Source organism: Takifugu rubripes, chromosome 21, assembly GCF_901000725.2.
Source record: "Takifugu rubripes chromosome 21, fTakRub1.2, whole genome shotgun sequence".
NCBI classification, from domain to species: Eukaryota; Metazoa; Chordata; class Actinopteri; order Tetraodontiformes; family Tetraodontidae; genus Takifugu; species Takifugu rubripes.
In genome coordinates, this window is record NC_042305.1 from 13,820,956 (window position 1) to 13,840,522 (window position 19,567).

The 19,567-nt window shown below is 47.7% G+C and overlaps 2 protein-coding genes and 1 long non-coding RNA gene across 3 annotated transcripts; 2 read left to right on the forward strand and 1 right to left on the reverse strand.

The window, feature by feature from the left end:
- Nucleotides 1-55: 55 nt before the first annotated feature.
- Nucleotides 56-11,585, reverse strand: myo1ha (myosin IHa). The gene is made up of 34 exons (XM_029829078.1): nucleotides 11,306-11,585; nucleotides 8,883-9,001; nucleotides 8,692-8,792; nucleotides 5,925-6,059; nucleotides 5,732-5,847; nucleotides 5,454-5,652; nucleotides 5,301-5,381; nucleotides 4,932-5,111; nucleotides 4,732-4,830; nucleotides 4,552-4,665; nucleotides 4,409-4,480; nucleotides 4,217-4,336; nucleotides 4,064-4,131; nucleotides 3,892-3,997; nucleotides 3,718-3,798; nucleotides 3,548-3,639; nucleotides 3,259-3,353; nucleotides 3,123-3,169; nucleotides 2,946-3,026; nucleotides 2,520-2,625; nucleotides 2,322-2,439; nucleotides 2,129-2,242; nucleotides 1,977-2,053; nucleotides 1,834-1,902; nucleotides 1,660-1,744; nucleotides 1,417-1,579; nucleotides 1,253-1,336; nucleotides 1,096-1,189; nucleotides 976-1,031; nucleotides 768-903; nucleotides 637-707; nucleotides 438-535; nucleotides 267-366; nucleotides 56-185 (listed from the first exon to the last, which is right to left on the reverse strand). The coding sequence occupies exons 3-34, from the start codon at nucleotides 8,695-8,697 to the stop codon at nucleotides 159-161; spliced, it is 3,090 nt and encodes a 1,029-aa protein (XP_029684938.1). The 5' UTR covers nucleotides 8,698-8,792; nucleotides 8,883-9,001; nucleotides 11,306-11,585; the 3' UTR covers nucleotides 56-158.
- LOC115247471 (uncharacterized) lies at nucleotides 1,548-4,909 on the forward strand. The gene is made up of 4 exons (XR_003886530.1): nucleotides 1,548-1,870; nucleotides 3,014-3,036; nucleotides 4,593-4,688; nucleotides 4,768-4,909. It is a non-coding gene; the product is annotated as an uncharacterized lncRNA (long non-coding RNA).
- A 1,474-nt stretch (nucleotides 11,586-13,059) lies between the features above and the next one.
- Nucleotides 13,060-19,515, forward strand: foxn4 (forkhead box N4). The gene is made up of 11 exons (XM_029829186.1): nucleotides 13,060-13,143; nucleotides 13,327-14,240; nucleotides 14,642-14,742; nucleotides 16,729-16,898; nucleotides 17,176-17,288; nucleotides 17,364-17,474; nucleotides 17,591-17,718; nucleotides 17,798-17,894; nucleotides 17,969-18,176; nucleotides 18,260-18,652; nucleotides 18,736-19,515. The coding sequence occupies exons 3-11, from the start codon at nucleotides 14,663-14,665 to the stop codon at nucleotides 18,984-18,986; spliced, it is 1,551 nt and encodes a 516-aa protein (XP_029685046.1). The 5' UTR covers nucleotides 13,060-13,143; nucleotides 13,327-14,240; nucleotides 14,642-14,662; the 3' UTR covers nucleotides 18,987-19,515.
- The last annotated feature ends 52 nt before the right edge of the window (nucleotides 19,516-19,567 follow it).

Genomic DNA, 19,567 nt, shown 5'->3' on the forward strand with positions numbered 1-19,567 from the left:
ATACAAACGTTTTCATTATAAAACAAAGTTACGCCTCGCTTGAAGCAGTTGATTTAAAAAAAAAAAAAAAAGGTTAACTGGTGGTTCTGCAGCGCTATTTCCTGTTTACATGTTGAGCTGTCCTTTGGGGTCTCCCGATGGAATATGCAGGGGTGTTGTTAGCGTGTCCTAGCTCGAGGGGAGACCTGCAGAGAGAAACAGTTGGAGTCATATTGTCTCTGTCGTCTCTATGGAGACCGTGTTCAGAACAGCACGGTTGGTCTCACCACCATGAGGTGTCCATTCTTGGCCTTGTATATCATGGGTTCTTGCCCGGCGCTGAAGTCCACCGCGCTCTCTTTACCCGGCTGGATTTCAATCTTAACGCTGGCAATCATCGCAGACGCATCTTGACATTTTGAAGCCCGATTGAAATGAAAGTGCTGATGCTTTCTCACCTGCCCTGAACCACTTTGACTGCGTTTTGCTTGTTAGCGATCACGCAAAGTTTGGTCAGAAGCTCGAACAAATGGTCGCACTGCAGCACGAGATCTCCCTGAAACAAACAGGAAAACATACGCATTCAGGAATTGCCATTCATATCGCATTGACACAAACCTTTTAATGATTTTTTTCCCCACCAAAACGTCCACGTACCTTCTGTTTGGGGTCCTCACATGTTATGTGGAATACAATGATGCTGTCAGTCAAGTTACTGACTGAGACACCTGCAGCGACACAGACATGTAACATCAAGAGGAAACCGCAGGTCACCAAGCTGCCCTGACCTTTGAGGACGGTGTACAGGACCCTCTGCTTGATCTTGGCCTCCTCCACCACGTAGGCAGCCGTCTGGGTGAGGACGAGCTGACGCGCTCTTGGTTTGAAACCGTTCCTGTGGTATTTAATGACGGGGACGCCGTACTGCACAAATACGGAGCAACACACGCCGAGTCGGCTGCGGGTTCCCTGGGGCGAAGGGTGACGCTCTCTTACCTTAATGTGCTCGTTGCGGATCGTCTGCAGGACCCTGATGTTGATGTCTTGCTCGCCTACGGATGTGACAAGAGTGTTAATGTGCTCGGGTCCAAACACACCGAGCTGATCTTATCTCACTGATTCTGGTGTCCATGAACGGCTGAGCCACGCTCTGAGGGTAGCTGTCCTTTTTGCCTTTGAAGACGCAGCTGGTGATAAACTTAAGCTGAAACTTTAACAAAACAATAATTAAAAGCCAAGCCAGGCCCAGTAATTCAGTCCTTGTGTGTTTTACCTGAGCTTTTTTCTGTGGCGTCAGACCTCTGACATACCGCCGCACCATCAGACGATAGTGGAGCTTACGCAGGAGCTCCGACGTCTGCAACGAAAAAAATCCCCCAGAGAGTCACGTTGAAGGACGCCGGGTGTGATTTCCTTTATTGTGCGGCCGTATCGCACCTCGGCGAGCACAGCTGGAGCAGGTAGCCAGGTTGTTTTGTCTAGAACGGTCTTCGGCAGGTTGTTTCTGAGCCTGTTCAGGTAGTTCTGCCTGACAAACGCCAGGTACTCGGAGTTGTCGGTGGTTTTCGCCTGACCTCGGCTCATGTACCCCTTGATGAACCTGAGGGGTTTGGAAAACGTCAGTGAAAGGCTGACGAGGAGCGTCGGGAGGGAGTTGTGGTGCACAGCTTGATTTCTTACTGTCTGATGACCTTGACAGCCCAGGCTCTCCTCTCCCTCTCCTTCCTCGCCTGCGCTCCTCGCCAACAGGATTCAATCTTTGTGGCTGAAGACAGAAAAACAACAACTTGTGTCCTCCGGGCTGATGAAGAGACAGTAGGATTCATCGTGACACCACCATTTTGTGACGTTTACCTGCTTCTTTCTGTTTTCTGAATTCACCGTGCGCTCTGTATCCTTTGTACTTGGCCTGGAGCCTCGTTGCTGCAGACGTGGGCCGTCTTTTTCAGTCTTTATTTGTGTATTTATTACTAAAACCAAAACCGATTCACACTCACCCAGCTCGTGCTTGCATTTCTCGAAAGCGTCCTCTGTTGCGTAAAGCGTCCTCGGGTGACGGATGAATATTTTGGTGCTGTTGAAAAGAAAACAGCGCCGTCTACTCTGGGTCTAGCGTCTGTTTGCTGTGCGGATGCAGCCGTGTCCTCACCGTCCCATTTTATACTCATTGGGCAAGTAGCCCAGATGTTGAACCAGCACTTCCACCCCATCTGCAGGCATCCCGGTCCAGTGAGGCCAGGTGGCCGGACACAGCGGTTTGTACCTGTATGGTGCGCCGAGCAGACTTTTTTATTTTTGAAAGGCCCGGCAGCAGGAAATTGAGGCTCTGATGTCCTTTATACCTCTTGAGGAAGACATCAAATTTACGTCTGTATGCGAATCCGGCTCGTCTGACCCGGAGGTGCTCCATGAGCCCCAAATACTTCACCTGATGCCTGATCAGCACTTCATCGAACTGGCCTGTGAGTGAGAGCAGACCCGGTTCACAAAGCCGCGCACCTGAAACCCGCACAGCTGCTCGGGCCCGTCTGCTCGCCTACCTGGATGCTTGGATTCGTTGGACTTCAGGCAGCGGATGTACCAGGCCTCCTTGGCCACGAGGATCTCCGTCAGCTTCAGCAGGCTGCTCTTGAACTGGGTCGCCACCTACAGACACAACACGATGGTCACAGCTCGGCCCCAACAGTTGCCCTGTCAGGTACACATGGCCTGGAGGTGACAGAGTCAGACTGGTACTGACAGAGGCAGCCAATGACAATGCTCTGTCTCCATGGTCATTTTTTTATTTTAAAGATTACCACAATCTCCACTGAGCTATGGGTTTTGATCAATTTGGTTAGAGCCATTTACAGTGTTTCTGTTGTAACTTTGTGTTTATCTGATAGATGTTGTTGCACAAATGGGTCAACGTGCATCACTGGTAATGGAAAAATGTGCGTTTAATGAGCACAAAGAGGAATACTCACTGTTTCGGGCCTTCGCCTGCTGTCTCGATCCAATGTTGAAAAGCACTCCTTAACTATGGCGTTTTTAGACTGGCAGATCAGCTGTAAGAAGGTGAGTTTGCAAATATGATCACCTTATTCCTGCATTTCCTGATGTGCACTTCCGATTATGACCGAATTGTGAATTTGCAGACTTACATCTTTTAGGTTTCTGTACAAGAGGTCATTGTTCTTGTCCAGGAAACCTGGAATGGAACCAGAACAGACTTTGAGTCATTCCAAAGTGGTCTGGATGTGTTGTGTTACCAGAGTTGGATACTGGGGTTTCTTTTACCCACAACGCAGTAGGTGACCTCCCCGGCATAATGCAGGAGGCGGAAATCTCCCCTCTCCAGAGTCTTACGTGTCATTTTGTCGGCCAGTTTGTGTCTGTGGTCAGAGAGGTGGAGGGAGACATGAGGAGAGAGAGGCCTAATCCTCCATCTCTATCAGCTCAGTGTGGCCTCGGGCCGAGCAAACACTTCAGCTAGCCCTGAGCTCAAACTGAATTGTGTTAATTAAGAGACGGGTCCAGTCATTGGTATTATTATTACACCACTAGCTTATGTTAGGTTCAAACCTACGAGACAAAGTGAGGGTGGTTTCCCATGTTCTCCTCCAGCCTCTCCAGGAAGGTGAGGTCTGTTGCATCTCCCGGTCGTAAACACTCCTCGTCCTGTCAAAGTTTCACCAACACGTGCTTAAACGTCACATTCGGCGGGCGGCCTATCTGGAGAACTCCATGGCAACCCACCAGTATTGAGATGATTCCTCTGTGCTTCTCCTCAACCAGGTCACAGATGATCTTGTTGTTGAAGAACTGAACAGGCTCCCACTGAGTGGTGGCAACAATGTGAGCACAGAATGCAGCACTCAGTCAAAGTTTGCCATTTGCTCCGTCTTTGAGGGAGGGGGTTTACAAGATTACCTCAATATCTTCTGCCTGATATTCCTCCTGCTCAGCCTTCAGTGTTAGCTGAATAAAAAGCTGCTGCAGCTTCTCGTTGCAGTAGTTTATACAGAACTGCTCGAAACTGATGAGAAGTATGAATAACCAGCGCAGCAGTGTGATCAGAATACCGTTGAGTATGTCTTCTTACCTGTTCACGCAGAATACTTCAAATCCGTAGATGTCTAAAAGACCTATAACAGTCTTCTGTGAGGAGTCCTGATGAGAGCAGAGTCAGGAAGAAAACCTCATTCGCTGGTTCAGACGTGCAACTGGGTGATCTGTCACTCATTCTCCCCCTCACCTTGTTCTCCATGGACGCGTTGATCTTGTTGACCAGCCAGGTGAAAGTGTGCCCATAGATGGCTTTAGCCAGAGCGTCTCTGGCGTACAGGGCGTGGTCAACCGTGAAAGGGCTGAAGACCTTCGAGGTGAGAGTCCAATTATTGGAAAATTTCACTCCACTAAACCAAAGGCTGTTGGAACTTTAACACACCTGATCTGTCTTGGCTTCGATCTTTCGGTACGTCAGCCCTTCTTGGAGACTGGGGGCATCCACCCCCAGCAGCTGCAGGGGAAAATGACAGGAAATGCATAAAATAACCTAAAGCCTTTGGTCGTCTGTAGTGTCTTACTCACGTTTGAGACCCAATGCAGCTCTGCACTGTCTCTAAGGACAGCCTGACCCGTGCCGTCAGAGTCGAAGCAAACGTTCCCCAGGTGAAGGACGCTTGCAACGATCCCAAACAGGTCCTGCCCAGGAAGAAAATAAAGCGGTGAGACAATGACAAACTAGAGGAAAGCATGTAAGTCACATACTTTTGTGTTAATCTCATCGATATTCATGATCTGCAGGGCGTTTTTGACTGTTTTCCAGTCGTTTCTGTCGTTGATTGAAGACACAATGGCGCACTGTCCCTGAAACACAGCAGAGAGCCGGTTTCTAAAGTCTGCTCCCATCTGAAACCTCTGAAGACGGCCTGACAACAACTGCCACTTTTATTCAAACACTGTCATACTTGGGTGAGGTAGTTGTACTTCTGAGGGTCTCTCTCCAGGCCCAGCTGGCGCAGCAAGTGGTCGTCTCCTCCCTCCACTATCTGGTAGAAGATGTGAAAGTTTCTCTCCCCGTGATTCTGATGCACCACCCTCGATTTCTCCAGCAGGTAGTTCAGGATATGGCCCCCTATGGCATCCCCCTACGGACATCAACATCCTAAAGACAGCAGCTGTGCAACGTGCAGAGACAAATGCAGCCTATGTTCCAGAAGATACATTCATTTAGTAACTCCTGTGGTTAATTTGCTTCGAGGTCCATTTGTACAGATATAGTCATTTTTCTCTATGGATGAATCTGCACCAGACTTCAAATGTCACCTGATTTGTACCTGGCTGTCGAATTGAATGTCCATATACTTCCCAAATCGACTTGAGTTGTCATTTTTCAGTGTTTTGGCGTTGCCAAAAGCCTGCGGGAAGCACCACAACACGTCAGTACAGCTTCAATTTTTGGTACTTTGTGTCAATGAATGTCATTAGACCTCCAGGACGGGATTGGACATGAGCATTTTGTCCCTGACGGTGTTCAGTAAAGCCGTGCTCGGACAGCTGACGGCATAATACTGCAGAATCTTCTTCGAGGCCTCCGTCTTCCCAGCTCCGCTCTCACCGGAGATGAGGATGAAGTGGTTGTTGAATTCCGCCAGCATGGTTTGGTAGGCGTTGTCCGCCAAAGCGTAGCTGCAGGGGTGCAGCGTTATGGCAGATTCGTTGCAGAAGCGTCACAGCAAAACATCCAGAATAGATTTTGTCCACTCACATGTGTGGGGGGAGCTCAAAGAAGTTAACCCCTTTGTAGAGTTCCATGTCTTTCTTGTTGTAGATGTCCAGCTCTTTGTAAGGATTGACCGACACCAGCAATGTGCCGATGTACGTCTGCACCCATCGGGACAAACAATCGTATTCACCTGCGATGTTTTGGAAAGGTGATGTTGAAAAGGGTCCAGACTCACATAGATGAGGTCTTTGCTGAAGCGCTTCTGGAGGTTGCCAAGGAAGGCCACCTCTGTGGTTTCATCCAAAAGGACGAAATCCTGGATGCCGACCCGGTCCCTGGCAGTCAGGGCGCCCTCCATGTCCAACTGACCCTGCACAACAAGTTCAACTTCCAGTCCGTCAAATCTGCAGATTTAATAGCAAAATACCTTTTTCATCTCAACACCGACGACATTATTTCTAAAGTTCGAACGCACTGATGATGGCGATGTTTAAAACTTTCGGGGAAGCACCCTGCCAGAGTTAAACTAAGCACTTTGAGCGGGACAATGACGGGTTGAAACTCTCAGCCATCTACTTCGACAAATGTAACAGGATGATTAAATGGCTCTACGGGGGAGTCTGGAGCGGAGAAAAGGGAGCAGAAAAAGCACAAACATGCTCCTTATTGCTTCCATTGAAAAAAGGGGTCGGCAGGTCTTGTATGTCTCGAAGCAATGTGCTAAAGAACAGACAGAAGCTAATGATGGCTACACAGAACACAGGGACCTTGGCGGGCAGCCCGCGCTTCGCCGGAGCTGCCACACAGACCAAACAGGGCTCGGCGTGCAAATGGACTGGGTGAAGACCAGAACAGCGGCGCTGAGATGCCTAGTGGGAAAAATTCCACCAGTCTGTTCTGCATTCTCAGCAACCAACACATAGACCAAAGGTTTTCACATCTTTTGTTGGTTTTGGGGGTTTTTTCTCCCTCTCTCCTTTGGAAGCAGAAGTCCTTTGATTCTCAACTCCCTCTGTAAAAACATTAAAAAAGATAATCCATTGGATCTAATTGACACAAAGCCCTCGGCACCCCTCCTCACATGCCTCTATCCTCCGCCTATGGCCCTTATTTCTTCTGAGAAAGGCCAAAGTGGTTTTTTGTCCTTGTAAATACCACGGAGTGGAGACAAAAAAGACGTCTTTAAAATGCAGTCTACAATCCATTACACAAATTCCCCCTGCATATCCATTCAGTAATTATTCATTAGAAAACATTTAACGTCACAGTGAATTTCACACTAGGCAGTCGAAACACAATGGAGGAGATTTGGCCTATTTTGGGGGGTTAGGAGCTGGGGAGTTTGGGGGGGGGTGCTTGGCTGTACAGAGGAAGGGTAAGAGGGAAGGAGGGTGGGGAGGGAGGAGGGGAGCAGCGTTTGTCTGATCTGAGAACCTCTGAAACGGGGCCGTCTTGAGACAACGGGGCAGGCTAAATAGTGCAGTAACGGTCTGTGTCCCGCTGCTCGCTGTGACACTCATTTAGTGTTCCCTACAGCCGAACAATAGAGGCTTGTTCTTAGCAATCCTGTGCTGTAATTTGGACTTCATTACTTTGCTCACACAGGGCCCCATAGAAGGAGAGGAGGCTAGTCCGAGTGTTTTCTTTTTCTTTCCACCTGTCAGCCCCTCGCCCCCCAGTGCTCTCACCCCTCTCCTCAACAATGCCCCTCACCCCGTGTCCCCACCAATAACCCTCACCCGACCCTCTTCCCATAGCCGCCCCTCCCAGCCACCCACTTTAAGCCAATGAGACAGGTGAACAATATCATTGAAGGAGCCCCTTTTTGGACGTCAGAATCAATCTGCCGATGTGATTTTAGCAGTGCTGCTGCGGGGTATCTGTGACACCCCCCCCCCCACCCTTTGCTTCATGGGAACAAACTTCTCCCAGGGCAGCAAAAGTAGACAATATGCTAGGACAGCGTGACTTAAGGATCTGCCATACAGTATTACAAGTAATAACATGAACAGATAAGCTCCTGTCAAGAGAAGGATTCATGAATTCAGTGTAATAATGATGCAAACGTTTCAGATGGTTCATTCAGCAAACTGGGGTTTTCTTTGGTGCCCTGCAAGTATTTCTTTAATACCAAAGCTGTGACTGTGACTAAATGCCTGTATTATTAATAGCTTTATATTAAATGTAAATCTAGTAATAATTAAAGATGGAGCAATCAGAACAGTGGCGAGGCTGATGATACACAAGTTGACCGGGCCATTGTCAGATCGGGAGTATTACCTTCTACCTCAGAGCCAACTGATTGTTTTTTAATTAAGAGATGGTCCTCACCTTAGTCTAGAGTGTCACTGCTGCCCGAGACCGAGTTACCTCATTTGAGTTAAGAGCACAAAAGATGGTGGGGGTAGGGGGGCTGATGACAAGACTCCCAACACAAGTTTGAGCAATGCCTATTTCCTTTTTATTGCCGTTGCACCTGTGCAGGTCACATGGACCAGGGCTTCCTGTCTCAAAGATGTAACGAGGAAAAGCTCTTATTTTTCTGTCTGACAGACATTAAATGATGGTAAAGTGCTCAGCCAACAGTCCTTACTGACCATTTGCAGTAGAGGTGATGTAATTCTGTTACTTTAGATTGTTTCCTGGTTCTTGTTTCCCATTTCCTGCTAAATGATAGCATATTAAGGTGAATCTTTGGACTCAAATCCCACATTTGACATAAATTTGCATAGGGGAACTGTAATAGTGGTTTCACAAGTGTATAAAACCATTAAAGATGTGTTCCAGTACTAAGCTAAGTTAGGCTAAATGGCTCCTCATTTAATCAAAGCTTATATTTAACAGGATATGTCAGAGTAAGGAAATTCTAATATAACCTTTGTTATTTTGGCACACACAGTTTAGCCCATAGGTGCTATAGTACCATACCGTGGAATGCTCAGTATCTACAGATCAGTATGCAGGATACAGGTGAAAGACAGAGCACAACAGAAAAGTCAAACCTGCATGTCTGAAGTGGTGTTACTCAGCTGTCAGCTGATCCGAACCTGGAAAAAGAAAATGTCTTCCCTCCGGATAAGCAGGAAAAGGACGTGTCCAGTGTCTGCATGGAAACAATCAATAAACCTTTGATGGATAATTTGTCCAACAGGTGAAAGACTAGAAAGAAAAAAGACACATTTTCTGTGTTCACCCTGGTTCCTCTAACATCTCAGTCGTCCAGCACGGTTGGTGACAACTCGCCGAGGCCTGCGTGCACGTATGCTCCTCCAGGTCGTCCTCACCCCGGCTCGTGATGCTTAATCATTCATGCTGTGGGAGGTGGAGGGACAGAGATCTTATTCGGTCCTTACCTGGATATCTACTGCTTGACTGAGTGTAGCATAGCGATGCAGAAACAAAACCCTCCAAAACCAACCAACAGATCCATCCCTGTGATCAAGAGCATGAGCACACATTTCAGTGTCAGAAATCCCACATATCTGCTGGGGTTTATGGCTGAAATCAATAGAATAGAAGAAGGGAGGGGAAGAACAAATGTTTAGCTGAACCAAAAGTCATTTGAGGCATCTTTAATCTGATGGTTTGCTGATCTTATGTAAATAAATCAGAATGACACATGCCCAAAATAGTAAAAGCTTACTGGTTGCTACACCAGTTTCCAAGGTGAAAATCAGCGGCCCCCCATGACAGGGGAAGGGGTTCTGTCCTGGAGCGAGGAGAGGACCATTGTCCCAAAAGCTGTCCCAACCCCCGTATGAGGACGATGACAGATTTTTTAAATTGTCTACAGCTATTTTTCCTGGTTGCGGAGTGTGTTTGTGCACATTTACGCCGTAAACTTGCTGATGATATAATATGAAACTGTCTGCACACAGTTTGCCAGTCAGTCGTCAGTCAAAGATTAATCTGATAGCAACAGTTTATATACAATTAATACATTTGGGGATTGATTCAAGGATTCACTTGTTAACGTTTAAAGTATAACACCCATTTCAATGCTTTTGTATTTAACAATGCCCCTTCTCTGGACTGGATGTGGGTAAAGAGTGTTTACATCTGTAGCCTGGCAACCACTATAAGAAAGAACACACCCTCTGAGGAAACTCAGGTGTCCATTTTCTTCACACTGTCGAGCAAAATGCACAAAAAGATCAGGTTTCACTCGATGAGCAGGGCGACCAGTGCTTGCAAGGCCCTTCTCCACTATCTCTGAGCCCTCATCATATTTGAATTATTCCCTCTCCTCTCCAGAGAAGTTGTCAAGGTTACCTCTGACGTCGCCCCACCTCTCCTTGGGCGCAGCGGCCCGGCAATGCTTGTCCAATCTTAACAAGCTTTGTGCTGCCCACTGGGCTCTGATTCAGCACGAGACCCGGCAAATCCAATTACACAGGAGTCAGGGAGGTTGATTTTCCCATTATAGAATCCATGCTGAGAATGAGCGCTGATGATAACACTCACAATCACACCACTACTGCCCCCTCTCTTTCTTCTCTCTGCACTTATTTTATCTCCATTTCACTGTTTCCCTCCTTTTATTCCTCCCTCTCTTCCTATCTAATTCCTCTTTTCCCAAAGGCCTTCTTTCTTCCCCCTGTCCCTTTTCTTTGCATCCCTCCCTCTTTCACTCTCCATTATTCTAATTTTTCAGAGCAGCGTAACGAAGCCGGGGTCCTGTCATCATTTCAGACCCAAAACCACGGGGTCACCGGGGGAACTTCATACCACATTTTGTCATTTGAAAACTTTTCTGTCTTGCATCCTTACGCGATACACCCTCATTTGTTCTCATACGTCACCCTTAAATGCAGCATGGTGATCAGTGTGGATCAGAAACCGATTATAAGGGGTCACTGAAATTCAGGTTTGAATTTTTTCTCAGGCAGGATGCTTTATTCCTCAGAAACAGTATTTAATAACATCAAAACAGTGCAATAAAGGTACTGAATTATTTTTTTCCATGTATTTCATATGTTAAGAATGCAGTGATGATCAGAGCCACATCACGTCCCCTTTACACGTATCTAATTACACACCAGGAATAAAATCTTGGTCAATGTGGGCGACCTCTGAAAGGTCACTGCAAAAACCCAATGCACAGTAAGTCCGACAACTTGCCTTCGTAGCATTAGAGAGGCATGGAGACGGGACATGGTGCGCCTGCTGCGACGCCGAAAAGTTAGGCAGAGTGCTTCTGGAAATCAGGCTCTTTTACACTCGGTCGGCCGTAAAAATGAGGAGGACTTTTGCTCCATCTTGAGCCCTCAGGGCACAGAAATGCGCTGACCTCAGCTCAGACCAGAGGCTTTGGTGTTGCCAGTGGTCACACAAAGGTCAACACTATTAACCTTAGCTGTCCTTCGAGACAGGTTTCTCTGTGATCAGGACAATGAGATTGTCAAGTCCAGTGAGAAGTCTGCCGAGAAGTCTGCTGTCTAAGAGGCACATTAGTGTGAAGGCCCCCTTCAGGGACAGATTTGCCCGCTTAGTTGCAAAAGAGAATTGCAAAAACATCAGATAAGCTTGATCCAGACATGATGAAAAAAGTTTGAGAACATACTTGGATGTTTAAAATAATCACATTCCTAGATAATGAACAGAAATTAAATTTACCTGCATCCACTTACAGATGCCACTTCTCAGGGGGAGTTGAACATAGCCCCACCCTTACAAAAGAGGCAAGCTCCAGCTGCAACCAAGGGGCAGAACAGGAGGCAGGAATGGCCAAAGAGACCACATTCTGGTTGTCTCAACAAATAAAAACAATAAAATACAAAATGTTATGAACCAAAACTGCATCAGCACATCTGCGGGCGCCTCGAACAGCGGCCACGAGAAAGATCTGAAATCCTCACACGTTTGCTGTTTAACACCTTTTACAGGATAGTTTTGGTCATGAAGGGAAGAGAAAGCCCTACGTAAACCTCTGCACACTCTGGTAACCCAGGTAACGCACCGGTCCTCTGTGAGTGCATCATTCAGGAACCATTTTCTCTCGTTTGTGCCATTTTAGCAGCTGACGTGTAATAGTCAGCGATCATGTGGCGTTGCCATCAGCCTCCGTGTGCTCAGGGTTTGGCAGGACACACCGGCGCTGCACCGTGGCTCAGCACGGCCGAGGCAGCTTCCGCTGTGTGGCCAGAGGGTCACTCTGGGTGAGATGTTGTCCTGGGGGGACACGGTGTCTCTGCCTGCAGGGGAGATTAGACGGGTGAGCTGACCTCGTTCTCAGAGGGACTGGTGTGTTTTGAGTAAACATTTGGTGCAAGACAAAAACGCAGGCTGCAAACAGGGGCCAACCCTCAGGCGGTGATCCTATTGTTTCCCCATTAACCCTAAAGGGAGAGCCGCTGCTCTGTGTTCCACAACGACACAGAGTCCAGGGCAGGTTGATGGAGCTGCCAGGGGAACGCTGGCTTTGAACGGAGGCCAAACCCAACACAGGATCATTTAAAAAAAACCATATTTACTCTGCATATGTGTCAGATTTGAGTCCAGTTTGTCTCATCACAGGGATTTTACAGTTCTTTGCTCCTCCTCACCACATGTCTGTGGAACACACTGAGCCTGAAATTGGCAAATTAGTCCTGATTGTCAAATCGTTGTGTGTGTGTGTGCGTGCGTGCGTGTGTGCGTGTGCGTGTGTGTGTGTGTGTGTGTGTGAGAGAGAGAGAGAGAGAGAGAGAGAGAGAGAGAGAGAGAGAGAGAGAGAGAGAGAGAGAGAGAGAGAGAGGAGAGAGAGGGAGAGAGAGAGAGAGAGAGAACATCTATGAACTAAAAATCAATTGGTGATCATTTATTTCCTGATACATGAAAATTTGCATTTCTAAATATGTAGTTTTGGGCATCTGGAACCTCCATCTACAACATTTGTTTAGAGATTCCCTGTTGTGATTCCTCTTCAGTAACATGATTACTGAAGTTTCAGGAAATTAGTCTTAACTACATATGGCCACACACAACTCACATCTAAAACTAGTAAGACAGAACAGGAAAAAAGGAAATTTAAAAAACACAACTTTGAATTATGCAAAAGTGACTTATTTATCCCCTCCTGAGATAATAAACATTGTCATAAGATTACAAGTAAAGGTGCCTTCAAGGCAAATTAATTAATAAAATTATCCATTGTTATTTATTTGGATCTTATATACAAATACATTGTTTCAATTCAATTCAATCACCCTCATTATCTTAAGCAACACTAATTATGAAAGCTGAGCCAGGGTCTCCCAGTGCCGTTACGTTGCGGGCTTTAGGACCCCCAGGCTCAGCTCTCCGAGGTCGCTCCTGCTTTTTTGTCCGTTACGTTTATGCATGTAATCATTGATTGTGTCTATTGTGACGGGCTGATTTGCCATCTGTAGGGTCCCAAGGGGCTGACAGCCTACTGCTGTCACTGCAGCCTCCTGCACACTTGAAGGAATCTACTTTTCATTTCCGGCCTGCAGGTTTTACCGTCAGATTTCACCTGTTTGTGTGAAACACACACACACACACACACACACACACACACACACACACACACACACGCACGCACGCACGCACCTACCTCCCGTTTAACTTTATTTTCTCTATCGATGAAGAAAAACGATTCTTGTTAATCTCATACAATTTGTCATACATCTTTTTAGGATATACAGAATTGAGCTCCCCGGAACTCCTTCAGCAAACAGTTTCTACTCCGTTGCTGATTTGTGAGCCTCCTACATGAGCCAGTCTCCTGCTGCAGCCCACCCGGCCCCCCTACACGCGCCTCCCCGGCCCTTTTTCCCACTGTTGAGAGGAGCAGGACGCGGCCCCAACGGCGGGAAGCAAATTATCTGCAAGCACTTCCCTTAAAAAAAAAAAGTTCACACACATACACAAATGCCACCACAAGTAGAGACTCACACCATTTTCGAGCTGATGGAGGAAGCTTCCAGCGGCAGCACCTGACAGGAGGACCAGTCGGGCACCACGGATATTATATCTATTCTTCCCCCTTTATGATTTTTACCTTTACCTGCTCTTAGTTTAATTCTAATCTTTTACATATTCAACTTTTGCCCCCCCCCCCCAACTCCACAATCTTTGCTGCATTAACGGGATTTATGGGGCTGATTCATGCGTTTGTCTTTTACTAAGACGCACCTGCTGGAGGAACAAGCGCGCACAAATAAAAACAAGAGGGAAATTCACTTAAAACTCTGCGAATGGTCTGTTAACAGGACTCGGTTGATGTGGAGCATGGCCTGACTCTGTGGCTGCCGTTGGGCGCACTGAAGGGGGCAAAGATAGGGGGGGGGATTAAATCTCATTCGCTGGAGTGTGGATGCAGTCGGGACTGTCAACAGACACCGAATTAGAAGCAGCTGTCAGGCCCGGGGTCCTCCTGCCCCTCGGGCGACTGGGAGCCCCGAAGTCTCCAGTGCGCATGTCAGAGCGCTGGACAGCTCCAGAGAGGGAAATTTAAAAACGGTATTGGGAGACTCAAGTGCAGCACAGTCAAATACAGTACAGGGGGGGCACAACCGACAGCAACATCCTTCAGTATCTTAGGAAAGAGGTGAGTTTCCCATCATTTCTGCATTTCAGCATCGTTTGTTGTGATTGAATTTAAAACCATTTTATTTTTGTCTGGTTCTTTAGTATGGATGCTAAATGATAGCATCACTGTAGCAGCAACAAAAGGCACTTTAATAAAGTAATTTGATGTAATACTGTCATCGTAGGGAACTACTTCTATGTTTTTTATAACGTTTGTAGAAAACTTCAAATTTACCTTTTAAACTTTCAAAGCTCATTGTACATATTCATATTTCCAGAAATAGACTGTTTCCTCATGTTTGTTTTCAAAGGAGGCAAAAAAAATAAGCCCTGCTCTGATATTAGATTGACACATTCCTCATTATTTTTAGATGTGTACGAGGGATCTGTGTTGATTGTTTACCATTTTTTCCACTGCAGTGGTGCCACATATCTCAGGAAATGATAGAAGGTGGAATAACATCCAGGATGTCAGGAATAATTGAGAGTGCTGGGCACCATCCGTCTCCACAGGACTACAGGTGAGAGCTCAGATTTGAAATCTAAAGAACGTGACAATCAGTTACAGATAAACATCAGCTCAGCTTTGGTTACAGATTGTCATAAACACTCAGGGTCATCGGTTTGAGACACCTCAAACAGATAAAAGGAATATTTTCCATTAATGGAAGCTTTTAAGATGTTCCTCAAATGGCTATGGAACAAAATGTGGAATCTAAAGGTAGATGGACAGCTCTTTTTGTGCATGGGGGGTTTCTTGAAAGACAGGGGGGGAAAATCCTGAAGAATAAATGATTTTCGGTCTGAATGGATCTGTCAGAAACCATCAGCTCTGTTTACACTCCCGCTGTCGACACACGGAGGGCCTGAGCCTCTTGGTCTGCCGGCTCAGGGGGAGACGGGGCACTCTGGGTCACCAGTGTGCACAAGTGGCTCCCAGTTAGAAAAGAGGAGGGAGGGACGAAGGGAGGAGGTGCAATATTTTGTGTTGTTAAACCTCCGGGAAGACTTGGATGATACACAGAGACACCAGCTCAACGTGTTTCGGATCAGTGCACAATTTGCCAAGCAGAGAGAGAGAGAGAGAGAGGAGGGAGGACACATTACTCAACTCATCGGTGTCTGCCAGGGTAGCTGAAATAAGGCAAGAAGAAGCCCAGTTAAAGCTTTTTATGTGCCGTTTTACAGCACCTTAACACGTTACAAGATGGGCCGAATCTCAAACTGAGGGATGTTAATCCTCATAGTTGCAGTGAGGCGGCTTCTCAAGTCAGAACGGTTCAAGATTGTTCCTGTCGAGCAAGTGCTGCAGATCACCTGCCGCCACGTACCGAACGTGTGCCACCGGGGTGATGTCACTTCTCCAGAGGTCTGACCTTAAACCATGTTTGCACCCTCCAAAGCTGCAGGCTGATTTGAGGAAGACAGGGTGTGTGTATGTGTGTGTGTGGGGGGGGGGGGGGGGCAGTGGAAAGGGACAGGGAAGCAGATGGTATCCTATTTGCCCCTCTTATGTGAGGGCTGTCATTCCGGCAGATTAATGCAAGGGTCGCGTAAAGAAAAGAGACGACAGAGACAATCAAGGAAGGGTCTGGCGAAGACAATAGAGCCACGTGCCACTGGGCAGATTTGTCATTCGGGACACAATAGGTGATCATTTTTCAATAGACAGGGCCAACTGCTGCAGGCAACATGTGCTGCCGTCCCATGTTTCAAATGATCTTGCGCGTTGTTTACTTATGATTCAGCCAATGGTTAAGGCAGGAGCCTGGTCACCTGACACAGGGTTGATTTTTTTATTAGGAGATGGGGGGGTGGGGGGGGGGGGGGGGGGTTACTGGTACACCGTCCACAGACACACAAAGTAACTGAATGGCATGTGTTGTCATGGCGACCCCAATTACTAAACCTTTGCACAGAAAGAGAGCGCGTGTACAGAGAGTGGAGAGGATTCAAGAGGATTCCACCCTCTTCTCTCTGTCTCTTCGAGGCTCACCAGGTAACAGATTTGAAGCTGATTGGTACTGGGGGAGCGCCAAAACTGGTTTTCAAATTGCTGAACAAACAACCAGACATTTCATTCAAATTGAATACGCGTTTGAATTTGCGAGAGACTGTGTTTCCTGCCGTTATTGTTGACATTAGCACAAAAGCAGAAATCTCTGATCCACAAAAACAAGCCAAAGCAACAAGAGCCTCATCAATGAACGCTTGTTTAACCGTCCGACTGTTGATTAAAATGGCCCCCGCTAACTAACACTGGCAGTTAATCTCCTTAGGTTAAATCCTGGGCTGACACTCGGCACCTTTCATCTGTTTCCCCACATTTGTTCTCAGCGCACTGCTGTTGACTTCTGAAGGGCAAAATCCCTCATCAAGTGTTAAGATTTGAATTCTGGTTTGCTTGTGTCTGAGTCAAGAGCCGTGATAACCCCCCCAATACCACCTCCTCCTCCTCCTCCTCCTCCTCCTCCTCCTCCTCCTCCTCTCTCATTTCCCCCCTGAAGGCTTCTGACCACAGACCCCTCCCAGCTGAGGGAGGAGGACCTCCCTGGGGACCTGCAGTCTCTGTCATGGCTCACCTCTGTTGATGTGCCCCGTCTGCAGCAGATGGCTGATAGCCGAGGAGGCCACGGCAACGGGCCTTCCCAGGGCAGCTTACTTGAGCAGCAGACAGGTGAGGCGGCGGCGGCGCGACATTCAAAAGCCACATCGCCTCTCTGATTGGTCAGATCACAAGTGCTGATGACAGTTAAATAGAGACAACGAGCAATGACAGGTTTTTACCTGTCGATGATGTCAAAACCACCAAGCACAACTTTGATTTGACCCCAAAGAGATTTTCGCAGATTAATTATATCACAGCTATAAACCATGACATTGAAATTCCATGAGATGAATAAAATCTGAAGAACTTTGCTTGATGTAACAACATTGCCCGTCTGGTCTCACAGCTCAGCTGAGCAGCATGAGCATGTCGGCGGGTCAGGGCTCCATGCTCCACCTGCAGGGCAACATGCAGCACAGCCCTCTGGGAATCAGCATCATCAACACCCACAGTGGGAGTGTGAGTCTTCAACAAGATCAGTTCCGCAGCAATCTTTGGTCTGTCTGACTGTCAAATATCATTGAATCTTCCCAGATGTCTCCCTTCTCCATGAACGGGCTGCCCTCCCCGGGGTACCAGTGTCCCACCACCGTCTTCCAGCCGACACCCCAGCAGGTGTACTCGCTAACCCAAACAGGACAACAGGTACAGGAAGCGCCCGCAATGACCGTAACACATTACGTAACGCTTGCATTAGTTTTTAAAGACCAGGAACTATAAGCTGTCAGGAACTAATTTTCCATGCGTCTCCTCGCTCTCAGTGTGCAGCTGGTGGGATTTACAACAGCGTCTCCTTCAACAACCAAAGTTTATTCACACAACCTCGCCTGGCTCCACAAGAACAAGATCTGCAGCCTAAGACTTTCCCCAAGCCAATCTATTCGTACAGGTCAGGCCATCAGATATTGATAAGTGGAACAATGTGAATCTTTGGACTCACATTCACAGGAATATTTCTTTTATTTCAGCTGTTTGATCGCCATGGCCCTGAAGAACAGCAAAACTGGCAGCCTCCCTGTCAGTGAGATCTATAGCTTTATGAAGGAACATTTTCCTTATTTCAAGGTATAAATGGAACATTTTAGGGTAGAAAATGACTGCAATTGTAAACAAATTAAACACCGCTCCTCTGTCTGCAGACGGCGCCCGATGGGTGGAAGAACTCGGTCAGACACAACCTGTCCTTGAACAAATGCTTCGAGAAGGTGGAGAACAAGACGAGCAGCTCATCGCGTAAAGGCTGTCTGTGGGCGCTGAACCCTGCCAAGATCGACAAGATGGAGGAAGAGATGCAGAAGTGGAAACGAAAGGACCTCCCGGCCATCCGCCGCAGCATGGCTAACCCTGGTCAGGAAGTGGTCCCATGTGAATCACGCACAGTCCCACCCCCAGATGTGAACTTCAACAGATATTTGCCTGTTTCTCTACAGATGAGCTGGACAAACTGATCACAGACCGCCCGGAGAGCTGCAGGCGCAAAGCTTTGGACCCCGGTATAACTCGGCTGCCCGTCTGTCCCACCGGCCTCCCGCTGCCCCTCCCAGCGCAGGTGCAGCCTCCGCCCATCGTCACGCTGTCCCTGCCCTGTTTACCCATGCACCAGCACCACCAGCTCCAGGCCCAGCTCCAGGCACAGGCCCGTCTGGGGCCCATGTCCCCCGCCCCTGCTCAGACCCCTCCTCTCCACACAGTTCCGGACCTTTGCCACAGCCCCCTCACCCAGCAGCCCAGCAAGCCACCGGATGACTTCTACAGCGTGCACGGTGACACGCACACAGAGGTGGACGCACTGGACCCCAGCATCATGGACTTTGCTCTTCAGGGTAAATAAATAATCTCCTAAAGTCTTACTGGTCCTTCGGTTGTATTGACTGAGTGACATTAACATCTGTCTTGCTCTGATCAGGTAATCTGTGGGAGGAAATGAAAGACGACAGCTTTAACCTGGATGCTTTAGGCACCCTCAGTAACTCACCTCTCCGACTATCAGACTGTGACTTGGGAGGCGCCACCCTCCCTCCCATCTCCACTGGAGCGAGCATGCCACTGTCAGATGTGCACGTGACTGGCCTCTACGCCTCCTACCCCTCCCAGGAGCCCCTGTCCTCCCAGTACATGGTCACGCCAAGCAACAGCAAGCCCATCGCCCCATTGTAAAGCAGCTGAACGGCCTCTGACGGGGCCAGGCCGAGGTATGCAGCTGTGGAAGGATGGCGTCTGAGGTCAAGGTCTGAATTTTCTTCGTGCACGACTGAGAGAACAAATCACAGTCAGCTCGGACCTACTTGTGGAAGGAAGTTCAAGGCACACGCGGCCCACCAAAAACTGATATTCGAGAACTGGAAATACAGAAAATGGCTGTAAAAATGTGTTTGAAATATCTGCGACGCAAGACTGCAACGATGTATGTTTACAGTAGCATCCGCCTGTTCGTCCAGAGTTTGAAAGCCCCATCATACTGTAGCTCCTCTCTTTTCTGTTGTAATTGTGCTAGACGTTATTGCTGTGCTCTATTATTTATATTTATGAAAAGGCAGCTGGAGATGGAGACGGCTCCCCCCGGCCTTTTGCTGTACGCTGTATAGTTGAATGTTTCGAAAATGCTACGACCACAGAAAAGCTTTGACTGTATTTACCCACATCGTGCCAGGTCTCGATTTTACATGATTAAAATCTTCTAAAGTCATCTGCAAACGATCCTCATTAACACCACGTGCTAATGGTAAATGGGTAAATAA

Bases quoted from the DNA above. Each gene is read 5' to 3' on its own strand.
- myo1ha (XM_029829078.1), bottom strand. The intron at 4,481-4,551 runs GTGAGTAAGACA...TTTCCCCTGCAG, and splicing joins AGCTGCATTGGGTCTCAAAC to CTGCTGGGGGTGGATGCCCC. The intron at 1,190-1,252 runs GTAAAACACACA...GTTTTGTTAAAG, and splicing joins CGCCACAGAAAAAAGCTCAG to TTTCAGCTTAAGTTTATCAC.
- foxn4 (XM_029829186.1), top strand. From the start codon at position 14,663: ATGATAGAAGGTGGAATAACATCCAGGATGTCAGGAATAATTGAGAGT. The intron at 14,743-16,728 runs GTGAGAGCTCAG...TCCCCCCTGAAG, and splicing joins CCGTCTCCACAGGACTACAG to GCTTCTGACCACAGACCCCT. The intron at 17,895-17,968 runs GTATAAATGGAA...CTCTGTCTGCAG, and splicing joins AACATTTTCCTTATTTCAAG to ACGGCGCCCGATGGGTGGAA.